Source organism: Lynx canadensis, chromosome X, assembly GCF_007474595.2.
Source record: "Lynx canadensis isolate LIC74 chromosome X, mLynCan4.pri.v2, whole genome shotgun sequence".
Taxonomy (NCBI): Eukaryota; Metazoa; Chordata; class Mammalia; order Carnivora; family Felidae; genus Lynx; species Lynx canadensis.
This window is the reverse complement of record NC_044321.2, coordinates 81,662,974-81,683,502: the sequence shown is the minus strand read 5'-3', so window position 1 is coordinate 81,683,502 and position 20,529 is coordinate 81,662,974. Positions and strand designations below refer to the sequence as shown.

At 38.9% G+C, this 20,529-nt stretch overlaps 1 protein-coding gene across 3 annotated transcripts; it reads left to right on the top strand.

Annotated features, from left to right (window-relative positions):
• Positions 1–5,671: 5,671 nt before the first annotated feature.
• MORF4L2 (mortality factor 4 like 2) lies at positions 5,672–16,489 on the top strand. 3 transcript variants are annotated; one of them, XM_030305475.1, is made up of 4 exons: positions 5,672–5,768; positions 7,147–7,235; positions 13,525–13,602; positions 14,932–16,489. In XM_030305475.1, the coding sequence occupies exon 4, from the start codon at positions 14,956–14,958 to the stop codon at positions 15,820–15,822; it is 867 nt and encodes a 288-aa protein (XP_030161335.1). In that variant the 5' UTR covers positions 5,672–5,768; positions 7,147–7,235; positions 13,525–13,602; positions 14,932–14,955; the 3' UTR covers positions 15,823–16,489. The 3 variants fall into 3 exon arrangements, with proteins under 3 accessions (XP_030161335.1, XP_030161334.1, XP_030161336.1); XM_030305474.1 differs by having other exon boundaries at positions 13,501–13,602; XM_030305476.1 differs by lacking the exon at positions 13,525–13,602.
• The last annotated feature ends 4,040 nt before the right edge of the window (positions 16,490–20,529 follow it).

The following is a 20,529-nucleotide window of genomic DNA, read 5'->3' as shown; positions in this document are numbered from 1 at the left end:
TTTCTTAAAGTCCTCATATGAGTGAAGTCATATGATTTTTGTCTTTCTCTGACTAATTTCACTTAGCATAATACCCTCCAGTTCCAACCACGTAGTTGCAAATGGCAAGATTTCATTCTTTTTGATTGCCGAGTAATACTCCATCCACATTTTCTTTATCCATTCATCCATCGATGGACATTTGGGCTCTTTCCATACTTTGGCTATTGTTGATAGTGCTGCTATAAACACGGGGGTGCATGTGTCCTTTCGAAACAGCACACCTGTATCCTGTGGATAAATGCCCAGTAGTGCAATTGCTGGGTCATAGGGTATTTCTATTTTTTAGTTTTTTGAGGAACATCCATACTGTTTTCCAGAGTGGCCACACCAATTTGCATTCCCAGAAAACATTATTATTTTTAAAAATACTATTTTGCTTAGCCTTGAAATATTAAGTTTTTTTCACTTTTAAATTAACCATTATTTTAAATATCATCCAATAAGCTGGTCAGAACCAAATGAAAAAAAAATCCAAAATAACCTTAGAATGCAACAATTTCACCTACTATCCAGAAGCCATGAGAGGACACTGGTGTCCCTCTCCACTCTCCAGAAAAGACTGACCACTACCTTCCAGACTTAGGAAGGCTCTTAGTCACAAGGCAAGGGCAACCGATACAGTTACTATTAGGCAGAGCAGATTGTCCCTGCACAAGTGTACCCAACTAGAGGAAACTCATTCTTCGACTGCCCTGGTGGAGCTCCAACAGCCGTGAGAAAGAAAAATATTTTTCTCATTGTTTCACTGGAGTGGACACTTCTCTACAATTTGTCTGCTCTCAGGTGGCTCGTGTTCCTAATTAGCACAAAGGCATTTTATGAGGAAATGATGGCCTTGAAAATAACAGAGATCTTGGAGCCACCTGGTGTTCTCTCTGAAGGCCGGTACCATAAACAGTCTCTGTCTGGACTTGGGTCTTGAAGCCAATCAAAAAGTGACCTAAGCTATCTTTCCCTTCCAGTTGAAACAAATTGTGAAGACAATGACTCAGTTATAAATGTAAGAAGGAGGAAGAGTAACTCACATTTTCTGAGGACCCACTAAGTCAGGAATCTATGGAAGGTTTATCCTACTTAGTAAGTGGAAGGGGCAGGAGGGTATTTACATTGAATAGGATAGCATGGCATAATGAAGAAAAAAACTTGGGCTTTGGAGTCAGAAATAAATCTAAATATTTGCTCTGCCATTTGTTAGTTGGCAACTTTAAGTGAGTACTTAGCTTCTCTGGTCTTCAGCGGAAGATTCACTAAGATAACGTATGTAAAGAACTGAGCACAGTGCTGCCTGGTACATAGAAGGCATTCAGTTCCTATGACTTTTTCTGCTACTACCCTGACTCGAAAGCTAATTCACATTATTCACATCCTTGGCCTTGAGATCTCACTCAACAGAGTAGAACAGGATGGGTTCTACTAGAAAGAATATTGGAGTGAAAGTCAGGAGATGTAGGTCCCAATGCCAGACGTATCCTCCATTATAGTGCATTGGGTAAGTTACTCCCCTCTCCTGACTGTCAATAAAACAGGAGAACATACCTAGCTCTGATACTGAAAGGAAAGAACAGATGGAATCACTTTGGCACCTGCCATGAATTATATACTATACTAGGTTCTTTTTCATGCTTTATAACTCTAAATCAGCACTGTACATACAGCTTTCTGGGATGGTAGAAATATCATGTATCTGTTGATGTTCAGTTTGGTACTAATACTAGCCATAAGTAGCTACTGAGCCCTTGAAATGTGGTTAGTACAACTGAGGATCTGAATTTTTAATTTTACTTAACTTTAATTCAAAGTTAAATACCCGCATGTCTAGTGGCTACTGCTTTAGATACTGCAGCTCTAACATTATGAAGCAGGAATATTTGTTCCCATTTAATGTATGGTAAAACTGAGGCTCAGAAAATTTAAAGAACTTGTTAAAAGTTACATAAACAGTAAGTACCTAAACCGGATTCAAAACTGAGCAGTAAAAACTTTAGCAGGCTGGTACTGTGAGATATACCAGGAATTACCCAGACTCCACTACTTACAAGTCATATGAGCAAAGAAAAATAAATATAGTCTCTAGAACTACTTTCACCACCTATAAAATGATAATTACCACCTAATTAGCAGACCTATTGTTGGGATTAATGTGTATAGAGCTATATGGTGTGGCCCACAATAGGCTTTCAACAACCATGATTCCTCACTATCCTGGTTCCTCCCCCACACATAGAAGAGGTTCAGACATAAACTAAAACAGATTAAGTGTAGGATAGAACATTTGCGGAATAGAAAAGCAAGAAGGGAAACACTTATGAGCTTTTATGTGATATCTTATTATAGAAAAGAGATGAGGGAGGGTATGAAATCATCAAAATATTTCCATTTATTTGGTTTGCTTTTCTGCCCTCTACTTGGTGCTCTAGTCAATGTTAGGCAAAGCAGGGAACAAGGTAGGTATAATGTATTTTGAGGCCCAGAAAGACAAGCTATTATAGCTGAACAACAGAGTACTGTCAAGGGCTTGGGCTCGAGAAGCAGGCAGTTTCAATCCTGACTCCTCCACTTGTATGCACTGAGAAAACAATTGAACACCTCTATACATTAGTTTTTAATCTTAAAATGGGACTGCTAATTTACAGGGTGTTGTACACCTGAAACTAATACAATATTGTATGTCAACTATACTTCAATAAAAAAGGACAAGCATTTTTGAAAAAATATACAGGGTGTCTCAATAAACAGATCATTTACTGTTTTGCTTTACATTCTGTAGCACCCTCTAGTGGAGTGTACAAAAATAAGCATTGCATTTCAGTCTTCCAAAGCAGTGGTTTTAACTTCAGTGTACACAGGAATCAGCAGAACACTCTGTTATATCACAGATCACCAAACCCTACCCCTAAGATTTCTGATTCATTAGGTTTGAGGTGGGGCCTGAGCATCTGAATTTCTGACAATTTCCCCAAAGTAATAATGCAATGCTACTTGGTGTGTCTGGAAAACACACTTGAAGAACCACAGCTCTAAATCTTGCTCTCTCCCCTTTGTGTGTGTGTGTGCACATGTGTGCATGTGCGTGCACACACATGTATGATTGACATTGAAAGATATATTAATTTTTAGGGGCGCCTGGGTGGCTCACTCGGTTAAGCATCTGACTTCAGCCCAGGTCATGATCCCAAGATTCGTGGGTTCGAGCCCCCCTATGGGCTCTGTCCCAGGTCATGATCCCATGCTTCGTGGGTTCGAGCCCCCAGACGGCCTCTGTGCTGATAGCTCAGAGCCTGGAGCCTGCTTCAGATTCTGTGTCTCCCTCTCTCTCTGCCCCTCCCCTGCTTGCACTCTGTCTCCCAAAAATAAATAAACATTAAAAAAATAATAAAAATAGATACATTAATTTTTGTTTTTTTGAGCTTTATTGATTCATACCCATCTAATAAGGATTTTCTGAGAGAAGAATATCCATGTAAAGGATATGACACAGCATCTAAACTACAGAAAGCATGCAAAAAGCTGAGGGTCACAGAACATAAATTATTTGCCCAAGGTCTCAGAGCTAGGAAGTAGGGAATTAAAATTAGGTCTCCAGGCACCTGGGTTGCTCACTCGGTTGAGGGTCCGACTCTTGATTTCAGCTCAGGTCATGATCTCACTGTTTGTGAGATCAAACCCCATGTTGGTTCTGTGGTGACAGCACCCAGCCAGCTCAAGATTCTCTCTCTCCCTTTCTCTCTGCCCCTCTCCTGTTCATGCTTTCTATGTAAACAAACCTTAAAAAATAAAAGTAAAATAAAATTAGTCTCTAACTCCAAAGACATTAACAAAGTGTAGCAGTACCATTACAAAAAATAGGGTGCAAACACCCATATTTAATAAAAATGTCAAGAGAAAAAGATCAGTTTTGAAAAGAAGGTGCACAGAAAGAATTCTATCTTCATCATCAGGGCCTGGGGTCATTCATCAATTCTGACCCCCCAAAAAAGGCAAGGAGGAAATAAGAGAGGGCAGGAGGGGGAATCTTTTTAAAAAAGGGAAACAAGGAAAAACATCTAGATCTAGGGCCATAGTCTTCTGCCTGGCTGGACTATTTACAGAAGTTAATTTTTTCCCTAGCAATGAATGATATATATGATCCCTATAGATTGTGGAATTCAACAAATCAGAAAGAGGGGGAACAAAATCCCATAATTCCAGGCACTAAACAGCCCATCCTTTGCTGGGATTTGGTGGCATCTAGCGGCTGACTCAAGAGGTATAAACCTCACCCAGAGAACTTTCTGGAAAATTAACTGAGTGCATAATTGCCTGAAGGGCACTGTGCTTGGAGATCAGGACAAAAAGGTAAGAGAGCCTCAGCCCCTACAGAAATTCGGAGTCTGTATAGATAGATAGATGGATAGAGCGCGAGAGTGAGAGACTGAAGAAGGCTGTTACATACAGATATTGCTGGCAGAAAATTGTGTTTGTGCCAAGAGAACTGCACCCAACTTTGTAGGTGGGGGATGGGAGGGGATACTAGAGAACGGTAAAGAAGCTGCTCCTTGGAATTGCTAATACGGGATTGGGAGGGTTTGGCTCTTAACTGAAGAACTATGGTTTAGAACAGAATTTTGGCAACAAAGAAAAACGTGGGAGGAAAGTGTATTTTTAGGGTCTGAAATTAAATCGATAGGAGAGACCAAAATATTTCTGGTAAAGGTTCCTTATTGGTTATGGTCGCCTTGACTTATTTTCCTTTTCATTAGAACAATTTTCAAACTCATATAAAAGTAGAGAACATTCCATACACAACGTGCGAGCATGAGCGCGCGCGTGCATGAGCGCGCGCGCACACACACACGCGCGCGCGCCCCCGCTTTGGGACACACACCGGCCCCAACACTAAGTCCCAACGCTAGGGGCGCACCCCTGAGCACACCCACCACCTCCAACACCACGAGGACTGCCGCGCGCGCGCACACCCTAACCCCAGAGCTACGGGAGCTCCCCCGGGCACAAACACAACGGCCCCAATACCACACCCCCACACCCCTCACACACATTAAAAACCCCGCTCTGCTTTTTTTTTCACTCCGAGAGTTGTCCAAGAGGTTGGGGGGCGTGGCCCCAGGATTGACCTCGCGCTTCCCCACTCGCGGGAATCTTAGCTCATTTCCGCCCATCCTGTTTCCGCAGGCCACGTAGACACTTCCTTTCCCAGTGGAAAAAAAAAAAAACCCATAATGCCTCCCTGCAGGAAAAAAAAAAAAAAAAAAGAAAGAAAAGAAAAGAAGAAAAAAAAAACAACTCTGGTCAGAGGAACTCTGGGTCGTGAAAATAGGCCACGTGAACACCCTGCCCTATAGACTTATGACCCAACGGCTGTCGCGCTTTTGGTGGGCGGGCTAAGAGCCTAAGAGGGCGAGCGTCATTGGCCAGAGCGCGCACTAAAGGAGAAAGATGATTGGTTTGCTTCCAGCCTTAACCGTGAAGAAGCAGGTTGCTAGCACCCGCCTTTACTGCGGCGAAGTGTCATCGCTGACGTGGTAGGCCTCGTCCAATCATTTGGTTATGGAACATTCTAAAACTTAGACAAGACGATTGTGATTGGCTGGAGAGCATAAGCCCGCCTCCAGGGTGACGTGTCTGCCTATGGATATCAGTTGCCAGAGAAACCTGGCTTTACTATGGCGGTTGGAGGGACGGCAGTGGTCACACGTCGGCTGCTGGAAAGAACTGGATTCTCGTTTCAGGTTTCGGGGTGGGGGTGGGGTGAAAGGGTTGATGATTTCTTTTTATTGCCGCGTATATAGACAAGATTATCATATTGCTTTACAACTGAGCAGAGCCTCATTCAAATTCCTACTCGCCAACGCCCTGCTTGGGCTGGCTCCTGTTCTTTCCGTGTCTTGGTTTCCATGTTTGTAAAATGGTGATAATAATAGTATCTACCTCAGAGACGTTTACCTCAGAGGCTTGTACTGTGTGTTACTGCGTATAAGACAATACCAATGCTGGCTCAGAAAAATATTCGCTATTATTGTGGAGTGAAAAACCGCGTAACAGAATGAGAAACAATATAAATTATGTAAATTCGTTCATTATATTGCTTTTCCTGCCCATTAACTTCTTCCCTAGGAGAAATTCGAGTTATAAAAAAGACATATCAATTTTTACCGCTGAAATAATTTACTATTTGAGAATTAGCTCAAAATAGCGGGGATTGGAATTTTCCATATTTAAAAGTTTAAAAGGCGGGGGGGGGCGGTGAGGGGAGATGGAGAACGAGAGCGATCAGGAGATGAACCACATGCGATGAGTAGGCCTTGTTTGGATCCTGATTTGAACATACCAACTGTTAAAAAAAAAAAAAAAACGGTTTAAGATGCATCGGGAAAATGTGAAGACAGGTTTGATGGGTTTTTTTTAAAGGAATTGATGCCTATTTTTAGACGTTATAATGGCAGTAATGGTTGTTTTCAAATTGTCTATCTTGTAGAGATATATAGGAAAATATTTGCGGATTAATTAATAAAATGTCTGGGAATGACTTCAAATACGTAGATGACTGGTATTTGCTTCAGAATCTCAGCGGTAGGGGGAATTGGGGAGGGGTGTATAGATGAAACAAAATTGGCCCTAAGTTAATTGTTTGAGTTAAGTGATAGGGCATATGGGGTTCCTCATATTATTGTCTTCCTTGGTATATGTTTGACATTTTCCATAATAAAATACAGAAAATCAGCTATTCGGTTTGCTTAAAAAAATCGGAGTGGGGGGGGAGCAGTGGGTGGGGTTATAGATGAAACAAGATGGCCTTCAGTTGGTAATTGTTGAAGCTGGGTGATTGTTGTAGGTTTATAATACTCTTCCTTCTACATTTTTATTTATTTGAAATTATCCTTAATAAAAAGTATAAAAAAGACAGTTACTTTACTGAAAATCAGGATAAATGTACAGTAAAGTAAATTTGAAAATACAACTACAAGAAGGGAAAAAGAAACATTTGCACATTATTTATCAGCTATGGTATCCTTAGTGTGTGATAAAATGCACTGGTTGATAAAGAAAAAAAGGTTCTCATATCTTTTTATTTTATGTCCTTTTCTGTCCCTTTCTTTGACCTTCCAGGCCATCATCAGAAAAGCTAAGTTTGCTGTATAATAAGGATCAGAAGATCTGATCCTGGTTGCAGAATCATCCCTGATTACAGAATCTGGGTGAGTGCCTCTCTTCTCTTGGCCTCAATTCTCAAACAAGATAGTTCCACATAACCTTCCTCACTGCCCAGGAATATTTTTAAGATTAATAAGCACTTTTTTGCAAAAACACTCTAAATTCTAAGAAGGGAAGGATGAGGCTAAGTCCAGTAGTGCTTCCAGTATAGTAAGTGCCTAAACAACAGAAGGCTGTATAATGTTACATTCTTTGATAAGAAATACTACAATATTATTATTATTATTATTATTATTATTATTATTTTAATTTTGTTTCCTCCCATGTACAGCATAATTTAGTGGTTAAGGGTAAAGACTAACTGCTTTAATTTGAATTTTGTCTCTGCCACTTACTGTGTGATCCTGGGCAAGATACTTAACTCACTTTGTCCCTAAATTTCTTCATGTGTAACATAAAGATAATTATTCCTATGTCATAGGATTTTTGAAGGGATTACATGTAAAGTACCAGGACAGTGCTTGGCACATACAAGTGTTTGCTTTAATAATAATTATGGCTTTGTTAGTCCTTCTGGTACATCCTGGTTTACACACACATACACTCTTACACTTCTAAAAGCAGTGAATAATTCTTTTTGGAAATATAAAACAAAATTAATACTGTTGGTTTCTTTCCTGATTTTCCAGAAGCAGCAGTTAACACTAGAACTGAAATCTGAAATTATGACTTCTGGCTTATCCTAACAATCTAGAAAGATATTGAGTATATTGATCTTATTTATTTATAAGGGAATTTCCAGGAGCTGTAATTTTAACTAGGAAGTCATAAACATATTCAGTCTGCTAACTGCTTTTCTGTCATTCCTCCTTTGTCTCAGACTCAAACAATAATGTTAAACATAAAGGAAGTGTTCCAAGATCCAGAAGAGAATGGATATAAATTAACTGTAATGGTATATGTGCTTTTAAAGGTTTATTTCAACAAACCATAGATGTTTACACTCATTTGTGACACACCCATACCAAAAATGTTAGCCTTTGGAGTCTGCATTCCTAAATGGCCCATTACTTGCATGAGAAGATGAAGGAAGGTTTTTCCAGTCACTTGAAAGCTTCATTTTCCCATGGAGTCACTATATTTTCCTTATTTTTTTTCCCTTCTGAAATCGAGGCTGCATAGGAGGGTGCTGCCCTGGTGGAAAAGATGCAGTAGATGGGTATGCACACCCACAGAAAAAACACCTATACAGAAGGCCTTTTGGAGAATGATTAAGGGCAAAAGGAAGGGAGGTGGGCTCTTAGGCCAATAGGAGCTCAGAGAAGGCAAGGTCCAGAGTATCCTGAAATGAAAGCCTCAAAGAGGAAAAGAACCTTGACCTATGCCTCCAAGGATGGGTAGAACCTAGAAGTGGGGGGAAGGAAACCAGTCTGAATGGTGTGCCTACAAAATGTATGATACACAGTGATAATTCACTGAAAAGTTCAGCTATGTGTGAGATCCAAGGATAAAAATAGATCAGAATATGATTATGAATTTTAAATCTATATTTTAATATAAATTTTTAGTCATGTAATTGACATGTGAATATATTATCCTTAAAATGAAAAAGTTTAAATGTTACAGAGTAGGTTCGAGTTTCCATTTCTTCACCACCCCTGATTCTCTTAACTTTCTCCAGAGTTAACCACTATTACCAGTCCTTCTAGATCTCTAAATTATGTATCTGTTTAAAAACATATGGATATCCATATATAAAATACTGTTCTGTGTTTTCTTTTACATAGACTTGGTATGCTCTAGGTATCGTTTTGCAACTTACTATCTTTATTTAGCTAATTGTCTTGGCTGTCTTCATGTCCATTCTTAGAGTTCTATTTAATTCCTTTCACAGTGGCATTCTTTTAACTAGCATGTTAATCCATCTCATGGGTAAAGCACATTTTATCTTTCTAAATTACTAGTGATAGTCCTCTAGGTTGATTCCAGTGTTTTTGCTACTTCAAATAATACTTCCAATAATCAAACATAACTGGAAACCATTTACAAGTGTTATTCTAGGGTAACATTTATATCTTTATGATAATTAAACCAATGTGATACTGATGTGAAAACAGAGGTCTCTATGACAGACCAGGTGACCTAGAAACAATGATAACCTTTAAAAATTGAATAATCAAAAATCATTGGGAAGAGAGTACCTTAAGAGACCCATGTTCATCTAAAAATTTAGAATGTTCTATAATAGCATTTTAAATCAGCGGGGAAAGGATGGCCTCTTTAATAATTAATATTAAGAAAAGTTATATATTTGGAAGAAACTATAAAAATACCAAGAAATATAGGAAATCGTTTTTAGAATATTGATTTGGAAGCATTTTACCTAGACATAACATAAATGCCAACGTTCACAAAGGAAAAGGTTGACATATTTGTGTGTGTATACACACACACATGCACACAGAGACCCACTTAGAAGGAAAATGACTTTGGAAAAAATATTTCCAACATACCCAAGAAAACTTAGGATTTAATTATTAGAAATCAATAAAGAAAGCAAACATTCACATAAGAAAAACATCACATGAATGTATTAAAGATGCTCAATATCCCACATATTAAAATAAAATATTACTGTATACTGGATAAGCAGAACAAAGTTTTTTTCCAAAAGATGTTTATCCAGTGTTGCTGAAGGTGTAGATGAATGAACTTTAAGGTTTTTGCTGGGAGTACAAATTCAAGCAGTTCTTTACAAGTTGAATTTGCCTCTATCTCGTCAGAACAGTTCCACTTCTGAGAATAATCCTGAAGTCCCTAATTCTCTAATATATCTGTCCACTTACTTACATCTATTATAGCATTTCTGTAATAATGAAGTATCAGAAACACCCTAAATGTTCATTAATAAGGAACTGGTTAAATTCTGGCACGGAGATTATACAGTAATGTGGATATTAAAAAGAATGACAGATGCCCATGTTAAAGTAGGAAAAGGTATGGGGCAGTAGGTCTCACTTTGCCAAGTCAAATATAAAATACACATTTAGTTTTAAAGGTATGTTTTGTGTGAATATGTATATAAAATTTGAAGTCCTGCACACTCCTGGGATTGGGGAAGGGAAGTAAAGGGAGAATTCCAACATCATTATGTGTGTTGGTATTTACACACATGTAAAAGAAATATTACCCCAAAATAGTGCCACAAAATTAACTATTTGGAGAAAATACAGGCTTTTCAGTTCATAACTTACAAAGTAAATTCTGGGTGTATTAAGGATTAAAATATAAAACATCCATTAAGATGACCTGTTTTAACAGTGGAAGGAAAAACTAACATGTCATTATATAAAACTTTAAAATCATAACATCAGACACTATAAAAGCACACTAGGGGAAATATTTGCCCCAGAATGACAACTCTTGATAAAGAGCTCCTATAAATGTTAAAATCACTATAAGAATCAACTGGGCAGGGAACAAGAGCCATATATGTAAGGCCAATAGACACCTTAAATGTTGAAGCATCACTAAGAAGCTGAACAGCTAAACATTTTATCAAATTTTATGAATTTTGTAAATGAGACTAGCCACCGCTGACGAGAGTATGGGTGTGATAGTTTTACGCACTACTTGTAAAGTTGGAAATTGGTATAGCATGGGGGAGTAATTTGATAACCTGTTATTCCCTCTTGACCTACTACATCTGCATCTGGAAATGTTAATAGGAAATGAGGACAAAAATGTTTTAATAGTTACTACAGGGTAAACTGAGGGGGAATCACTTTTCCCTTAAGGGGGTGGTTTAAGGTATGGCCATTTAATAAAATACACAGCTCTCAAGATCCTTGCGTATTATAACATTGTATGGGAAAAATGAGTTGTAGTTACAAACTTTTTTAAAGGGAAGATCTAGGATTTGATACCAGTATTAGCTTATATCTGTTTAAATATTTACACAGAAATTAAAAATAGAAACCTAGGGCAAACCTACAAATGTGTTTTCTCAAAGTCTGGCCTACCCTAGAGCTGACCTGTAGAGAACAAGTGAAAAAATATTTGATGATTTGTCCCTGATTTGCCTCCATTTTCTTCATGTGTTGAATCACTTGCTTTGATTCACTGTTGTATACCCACCAGGGACCTAAGTGCTGCTCCATAATATGTGAGATAAGTATAACACAAGGCCTGTGACAAATAGGGATTAATGGTGTAGTTCTATAAGTAAAATTAGCATCAGCTTCATATCATACTGGAGATGGGAGAGAAACGGGCTAGAATTGGAGATTTAAGGAAGAGATAGGATTTCTGTGGTATTTAGATGAAGGAGATGAGGGAGCATGATGGGAGCAAAGAGTAGGCATGCTAAGTCAATAAACAATGTTAATAAAGCCTGAAACTCAAGACAAACTGGCAAATCTACAGTGCAAACTTTTTAAATGGGTGTGCACAGCACATCTATCCTTGATCATGGAGAAGTGTTAAACTGGTAAGAGTGGTACAAAGTGCAAAGCTATCCACAAACTTGTACTACAAGTAGGAGCAGACATCTAAAGGACAGGTATTCCCTTCCTTTGATGTCTGGTTTCTGACTTCCAGGTAGTAGTAATTTGATCTGTAGGATATTCAAATGAAAATAAAGGTACTGAGACAATTCCTAGAAAGGCTGTTTCCCTGGCTTTATTCACTCTGGTCACAAACCTTGACTTGTGGTACATGTGTTTTTCTGTATAATGGCAGATATTTCATTGAGACTTCATATGAGTAATATAAGAATTTGTGGAGAATGACAACTCACCCAGTTAATCAAACAGGTAGAATTCCTTTTGGTAGTTTTCCTATGAATGAATATATGTGATTAATGCCAAGGATGTATGGTAGGTTCAGCTATCATTTTCAAGTTCCTCAGTAAGGATTTGCTAGTACCAGTGAGACTTCCAAAATACTTCCTGTCCAGCCTGGCCTTACTTCTGTTTTACACAGTCTGGCTGGCTGGTACTGGGCCATCTTGCTTTCTTTAGTTGGTATTTTAACTGTCCCCTTGTTTTGTGAAAGCTCTGCAATATAGCAGTTCTGAGGTGGATTTTCTGGATTTCACCTATATTAACTAAATTCTCTTAAAACGTCAGATACTGTGTCCCTTCTGTCCTGGTCACAATGACTGTTTTTTTAGAAAAATATTTTTGTAAGCGTGATAGCTTGCAATGTATGCCATGACACACTAGCTGTTTTCTGATCCTTCACAGAATGTGTCTGTATATCCCTCTCAGCCAGAAGGTTTCTGATTCCCACAGGGTCAGTAACTGTATTTACAGGTTTTGATGCTCTCTGAGAGCCACCTTTGTCCTTTCTGCTCAGAGCTTTGTGCCCTTTTAGTTAGAGGATATCATTTGCTTAATGAAAGCTCTAGCACCCAGGTCTGTCTTCCTAATAACTGGTTTCCTTGATTCAAACCTCTGGTTGTCTAGCATTTCTTACCTCTTCTTTCCCCCCTCAGGGTTTCCCTGATATCTGCTCAACATTGTTGAGGTCTAGGGATTGGTTGAGGGGCTTTTTCTGTGGGTGAAAGGCCACAGTTACCAGAGAAATCTGGTTTAAGGCTGATCCACCCTCATCCCTCATTTTTTCTCAGAGATTACCCTGATTTTAATCTGGTATTTATTCATCTAGATACTTTCCTATGCATTTATGCGTATCAGTTTAAAACAGGAATTTGATCACACTCACTGTTCATAAGAACTGTGTGAGACTGATAGTTATTTTTCAGCCTGTGCTATCTTATCTCTTAAGGATCCTATTGTACATACTATGCATTATGCCTGTTTACCTAATAGTACAGAATTGAACATCAGAACCATGTTGGTACATGGTTCTCTTAACTCATTTGAATGTTCTTCCATAGTGTGCATACGTAATTTATGTTAGAAGAAAATTTAGGTGTTCCAGTTTTTCAGTATTAAAAATGCCACCGCAGTGAATATCTTTGTATCCATGATCACATGTATTCCTGTAGCTGTTGTTTAGCCACGTTGTATACAAGAAGTTCTTAACAAGAACCTGTGAAGGCTAGGGGGTAATTTGCTTCATTCCATAGATGAGAAAAAGAGGCCAAGTGAGCTTACATATCTTACCTAAGTCCTCACAACTGATAAATGGCAGGGCCTAATTGAAGTAGAAGTATGTCTAACAGTGGAGCTCATATATTTTCTCTGATATTACAGTCGTAAACCACAGTCATAAAATAAGATTACTTTTTTCTGTATTCTTTCACAAAAGTTCATCTTGACAGGTATCTGTTTTCCTTTCTAGTTTGTGTCTCCCACCTTCTTCCAGACTATCCCAGGAGATCTAGGAGGTTCCGTCTAGGAAAACACTAGGAGTTCTTGGAAAGGAAAGAAGGAAGAGGATTATGTAAGTCAAAGAAATTACTTCATCTGTCACACTGTAAGAATCATAGAACACTGTTTTTTTCAGCTTTACCTTATTAGCCCTTTCTGCTGCATTTTATCCCAATTCCTTCTTGAAACTCTCAACTTCTTTGGCTTCCAAAAGAACATTCTTTTAATTCTTCTGTTGCTGCTCTGACCATTTTTGTTTTGTTTTTGGTCTCTCTGCTCACCCCTTATACGTCAGTCTTTTAGGTTTTTCCAGTATTCCATACTTTGGTTCAGTTTTTTTTCCTCTTCATGAATGATTTTGATGGCTTTCATAGCTTCGAGTAACAGCTATATGATTACTCTCAGATCTCCATTTCTGGCTCTGACCTTTAGCTGCGTTTTAAAGTTAAATATATAACTGTACACCTCACACTTAATAGATCCAGTACTGAACTTCTTTCCTCTCTAATCCATTTCCTCCTCTAGATGCAATTTCATGTGATAATGCTAATGACCTAATCATTCATTATCAAAACCTGGGAGTCATCACTGACTTCTCCCTCACTGATATATCACTTCCTCCAAGTGATTTCAGCTAATACTGAAAGTTGTGTCATGTACCATTTCTTGTTTACTACTAAATACTATGTGCCTATTACTATCATTGTACTAACCTCATTGTTTTTTAATTGCCACTTTAGATACTTGAATCCTTAACACCTAGCATAGTAGCTGTCCCAAAGCAGATGTGCAATAATGTATGATAGCTAATTCAATGGATGGATTACTTATTTCCTATTATTTTATGGCTGTTTCTAAACTCATCATTAAAATCAATGTTTTTATTAATCCATTAATTACCCAGGCTTAAAATTACACAGCTACCTTTGACTCCTCCCTCTCCTTCATTTACCAAGTTTTGTATTCAGTTTGTCTGGACTCTGTCATCACTCTAGTTCAGGCCTACCTGGACTCCTACAGAAACCTTTACTGTTACTCATTTTGCCTTTAGTCAACTAAAGTTCATCTTGTCCTTTTTCCTGTTCAGAGTGTTGAATTTGACCTCCACTGCCTTGTGTAGTTTTCCATTTTAATTCATCATTTGTTTAAAATTATAATCCTGTCTTTTCGGTGGCACCAAAAAACTAACTTTTGGGCAAGTCTGATGAGTGATTGGATGGGTAAGAGTAGTGGTTAGTAGTGAAGATCAGAAAAAGAGGGTGGAGGTAGTAAGTCACTTATACATGATCCCGAATTAGGATTTGAGATCCAAATTCCAAGAGAATAACTTGTGTTGTACTAAGCACAGTGTGTTAAAGGTCACTATAGAAAACAAACAAGCAAAATGCTTTATGTATTACAGTGGTTGGAATAAAAACAGGGTTGAATGAGTTCCAGAAAGCAGGGTTCTCAAACTCGTGGACAACAATCTGCAGAAGAAGACAACTTCAAAAAACCAAGTAGAAGCAATATGCAGAGAAGTAAGATGAGAGGGGCCTCTTCAGGAAAGAAGACTGCTGGTTCACAGCAGAAGAATGTGGAACCAGCTCTCCCAGGCAGATGGGGGGGTCGCTCTGCAGAGAACCCCCCTTCAGGATCAGTGAGGAAGACAAGAAAGAACAAACAGAAGACTCCTGGAAATGGAGATGGTGGCAGTACCAGCGAAGCACCTCAGCCACCTCGGAAGAAAAGGGCCCGGGCAGACCCCACTGTCGAAAGTGAGGAGGCATTTAAGAATAGAATGGAAGTTAAAGTGAAGATTCCTGAAGAATTAAAACCATGGCTTGTTGAGGACTGGGACTTAGTTACCAGGCAGAAGCAGCTGTTTCAACTCCCTGCTAAGAAAAATGTAGATGCTATTCTGGAGGAGTACGCAAATTGTAAGAAGTCGCAGGGAAATGTTGATAATAAGGAATATGCAGTTAATGAAGTTGTGGCAGGAATAAAAGAATATTTCAATGTGATGTTGGGCACTCAGCTGCTCTACAAATTTGAGAGGCCCCAGTATGCCGAAATCCTCTTGGCTCACCCTGATGCGCCAATGTCCCAGGTTTATGGAGCCCCACATCTACTGAGATTATTTGTAAGAATCGGAGCAATGTTGGCGTATACGCCCCTTGATGAGAAGAGCCTTGCATTATTGTTGGGCTATTTGCATGATTTTCTAAAATATCTGGCAAAGAATGCTGCGTCTCTGTTTACTGCCAGTGATTACAAAGTGGCTTCGGCTGAGTACCACCGCAAAGCCCTGTGAGGGTCTAGTGACCACTCACTGTTACGTCTGGTATCTGTAAACACTCTTTTTGTTCTTAGTCTTTTTCTTGTATAATTGATGTTCTTTAAAATTGTTAATGTATAACAGGGCTTATGTTTCAATTTTGTTTTCTGTTTTGTTTTAAACAGAAAATGAAAGGAGTGCAAGCTCCTTTTCTCATTTCAAAGTTGCTACCAGTGTACGCAGTAATTAGACAAAGAAGAAACATTCAATAGAATATTTTATTGCCTAGTTGACAACATTGCTTGAATGCTGGTGGTTCTATCCCTTTGACACTACACAATTTTCTAATATGCGTTAATGCTCCATGACAAAATGCCCTGATTCCTAGTGCCAAAGGTTCAACTTAATGTATATACCCGAAAACCCATGCATTTGTGCTCTTTTTTTTTTTTTTTAATGGTGCTTGAAGTAAAACAGCCCATCCTCTGCAAGTCCATCTATGTTGTTCCTTAGGCATTCTCTCTCTGCTCAAATTGTTGAAGGATGGTGGTTTGTTTCATGGTTTTTGTATTTGAGTCTAATGCACGTTCTAACATGATAGAGGCAATGCATTATTGTGTAGCCACGGTTTTCTGGAGAAGTTGATATTTTAGGAATTGTATTTCAGATCTTAAATAAAATTTGTTTCTAAATTTCAAAGCAAGTATTTTGCAGTGTGCCTTTTTTTTTTTAATTTTTTTAACGTTTATTTATGTTTGGGACAGAGAGAGACAGAGCATGAACGGGGGAGGGGCAGAGAGAGGGAGACACAGAATCGGAAGCAGGCTCCAGGCTCTGAGCCATCAGCCCAGAGCCCGACGCGGGGCTCGAACTCACATACCGCGAGATCGTGACCTGAACTGAAGTCGGACGCTTAACCGACTGAGCCACCCAGGTGCCCCTTGCAGTGTGCCTTTAATATTACTGAGAACAACAAGTCAGCGAGCCCAGGAAAGCTCTAGATGATATCAAAGGAGAGTTCTGACTCCTGGTGAAAGAATTCCTTTTTCTTGGGTGTGGCAGCCAGGAATATGCTGTCATGCCAGTTCCCCTCCCCTTCCCTCAGTGTGGCTTCTCAGAGTGTGATTGCTTTCAGTGCTGCTTGTAAGAGCCAGTTTTGTTCCTGATGCTGCTTGTCCCTATGAGTTGGGCTGGTATAACAGGATATTTAGTGGGTACTATAACAGTCCCTTACCTTAATGCAGAGCTTTTCTTTCCCACAAAAGGAAACATGGGCAGCCACCTTCATATATGATCAGAAATACTTGTAGATTTTGGACCAAGGATGGCAGCTTTCCCTAGTTCCAGCATTGGGGTTATAGTCCCTGTTTTTATAATCCCTTAGACATAACAGTGGGAATCTATAGAATAGGGGATTTACCAAGGAGGATTGATGTTGGATGCCTGTGATTATAAATTTATTCTAGGGTCCCCTGGGTGGCTCAGTCGGTTGAGCGTCCAACTTCAGCTGAGAGTGTGACTTCAGCTCAGGTCATGATCTCAGGGCTCTTGGGTTCAAGCCCGGTGTCGGGCTCTGCTGACAGCCTGGAACCTGCTTCAGATTCTGTGTCTCCCTCTTTCTCTCTCCCTCCCCCACTCACACTGTCTCTCTCAAAAATAAATCTAGTGTATATGGAGATTTCCCAAACCAGGTTTTGTTTCATGAATTAGTGTTTATGTTTTCCTTCAAGTGTTTATTTATTTTGAGAGAGAGCACGAGCAGGGGAGGGGCAGAGAGAGAGGGAGACAAAATCCCAAGCAGGGTCCACAGCATCAGTGCAGAGTGCCATGCTGGGCTTAAACTCACAAACCAGGAGATCATGACCTGAGCTGAAATCAAGAGTTGGATGCTTAACCAGCCACCCAAGTACCCCGACAGTATTTTTTACTTTAGAGAAAAAAATGTATTCCGTGGTTACTGCAGAAATTTTAGAAAATACAGTAAGAACAAATCTGGAAGTAAATCCTGTGTAATCCAACTGGATCAGTCAGGGTCCCAGCAGGAAATAAATGGGACTCAAATGATTTGAGAAGTTTAATAGAGAATTTTTTCCCAAGTTGTCAGCAAAGGAGTAAACTCGTGGTGCATGTTAGTTTGCCAGGGCTGCCACATCAAAGTACCACAAACTAGATGGCTTAAACAACACAAATTTATTTTCTTATAGTTTTGGAGTCCAGAAGTCTAAGATCAAGGTTGGTTTCTTCTGAGGCCTCTCCTGGGCTTGTAGAAGGGTACCTTCCTGTGATTTCCTCTGTACCTATGTCCTAATCTCTTCTGGAGAGGCCTAATGACCCCGTTTTAATTTAACTACCTCTATAAAGATTCCATCTCCAAATGCAGTCCCATTCTGAGGTGCTGGGGGGTTAAGAATTCACAATATGAATTTAGAGGTGACAGAATTCAGCCTCCAATATGGTGTTGTAGGCAAAGAGTAGAGTAGGAGGGGAGGGAGTGGAAGGTGGGGGTGTAGAGGAGGGGTGGGAGAGGAACAGGGGGAGGGGAGGAATGGGGTGGGAGTGGTTACTGGATGGTAAGACAGCTGTGTGGAAAGAGCCACCTGACAGCAGCTGTGATCTTCAGGATGCAGTTAGCTCATAGAGACCTCAAAGAATCCAGGATGGCACAAAAAACAATACCTGAATTCACTCTTCTGGGTATTACCCTTTAACCAAACTGGAAACCAAAGGGCAAGGAAGACTTTTGATGTAATGCATATTGGTAAGCCTGGGGGACACAGAGCAGGGGGGAAATACGGGGACAACTAAGATTTCTAGCACACTCGTACCTGAAACAACTATAGTTCATACTTTGCCACATGGTCTTACAATTATGTCCTTTGAGGGACCTAGAGCCTGGCTAACTAGAAGAGTTCTCAAGGACTCTTACACATTCAGAGGACAATTTGTATAACAGTTCATACATTCACAAAACACTGTAAGAGATTGCTTCCTTTGTTATTGAAACTTTGAATAGGAGGCATAGCAAACAGATGGATCTTAGCTCACACACTTAAAACATATTGGGAATATCACATTTCAAAATTGCCTTTAAGTGAACATAAATAAGACCCTGATGTTTAACTGTAGCATGTCAGTGGGATATCCAATTCAGTTATTAAGGATTCCCTATCTTCATGAGATGTACAAATATCCTATGGTCTCATCTAGCACCAAACTTGAGATTCCCCATCATCATGTTTGTCCACACTGGTTAGGGATCAGATGTTCATTTACTGAATTGGCACAATTTCTTCAGATCCCTTGTTCCTGCTGCTTCTATCCAACCCTCTGGATAGGGGAATCTTTGGCAAGATTAGGTGCTGAGCTTTCCTGAGCCCACCATAGTCTTCCTTAGGTGCTGATAAAGAGAAATACTCATGTCTCCACTGCTGGAAGGACCCACAAACCCTGAGCTCTCACTGCCTTCAAATGTCCTCCGTTCCCATCCAAGGACATCTGACTTGATGTCATCAAGTAATATAATCCTTTTCAAGACAAAAGCCACCAGCTTCAAGCAGATTCTACTTACAGCTGTGCCACAAATCTCCTTCTCCTGGATCTCTGTAGGAAATGGGAAAAGAGAAAAATTTAAGAACACAATACATATTTAATATCCCAGTGACTGATAAGTCAGTAATTTACAGTTCATATGTGGTTTCTTTTTACTTTATCTGATTTAATCTTGTTAATTGCTTTATTTTTTTAAAGATATCACATTAGGAATGTTCAGGAGAGACCTAAAGTACTTTATTAGGACCTAAACTAGGCCATCCTATTGACGAAAAAGAGGGCAATTATAATAAGTATATGCAAACTATTACCAGAATCTCTGCTGATTTAGGAAATGTCTCTATTCTGAAACTACACAGGTGATGTAGTTTCATCTAGCCATCTTGATGACTAAATGGCTTCCCTTCTAAAACTGAAGAGTGGATCTGAGAGTTTATTTACCCCATGAGATTAAGTGCCTTGCTAATGTTGTGGTTCCATAATAAATAGTAACTATAATTGCTATTTATTATTTTCATCAGTATCATCAACATAAATAAGCCTGTTTTCCATCATGGAGAATGTATATGGATTGGTACAGAAGCATGTTGTGAAATAACTCTCATGACACCCATAAAACAACTAGAAAGTAAAGAAAGTAACCATTAAATAGAGGCTTGTTTTGCCTAAGACAAGTTTCTGGCACAGAATAAATGTTCAAAAATAATTCTCTCCTCTCTCCCTTCCCAAAAGGAAAGGGTGAAGACTATATTCCTAATATCTGTGGTTCTCAACCTGAGGTCCCCAGAATTTTAAGGTACTTTAAAGATTACCATGAAGAATTGAAGAGCTCTTTGCTCAATTTTCTCTTTTTTGCCTCATTCATTAATTCATTATGGAAGTAACACTTAGCTGAGCTTTTTCTAGAATCAAATGAGATGATATATTTAAACACGCATTGTGAACTGTGAACTGTAATAATGGTTAACAGCTTGTGTACAGAAATTCTAGTTATCAGAAATTGTGCATTTTTTTAATTTCAAAATAGAAAAGTGTGTAAGGAAGAGAAGTTAGAGATAGTCTATATTTTGTTTAAAAATACAGTTTGATAAACAATTTAGAAAAAATCTTAATATAAGCACTAAAAGATTAAAAATAGAATGTGTTTATCAAATTTAAAAAATTAAATAAAAATAGAATGTGTAAACTCCAAAT

Coding starts and splice junctions, on each gene's coding strand:
- MORF4L2 (XM_030305476.1), top strand. CDS start 14,956: ATGAGTTCCAGAAAGCAGGGTTCTCAAACTCGTGGACAACAATCTGCA.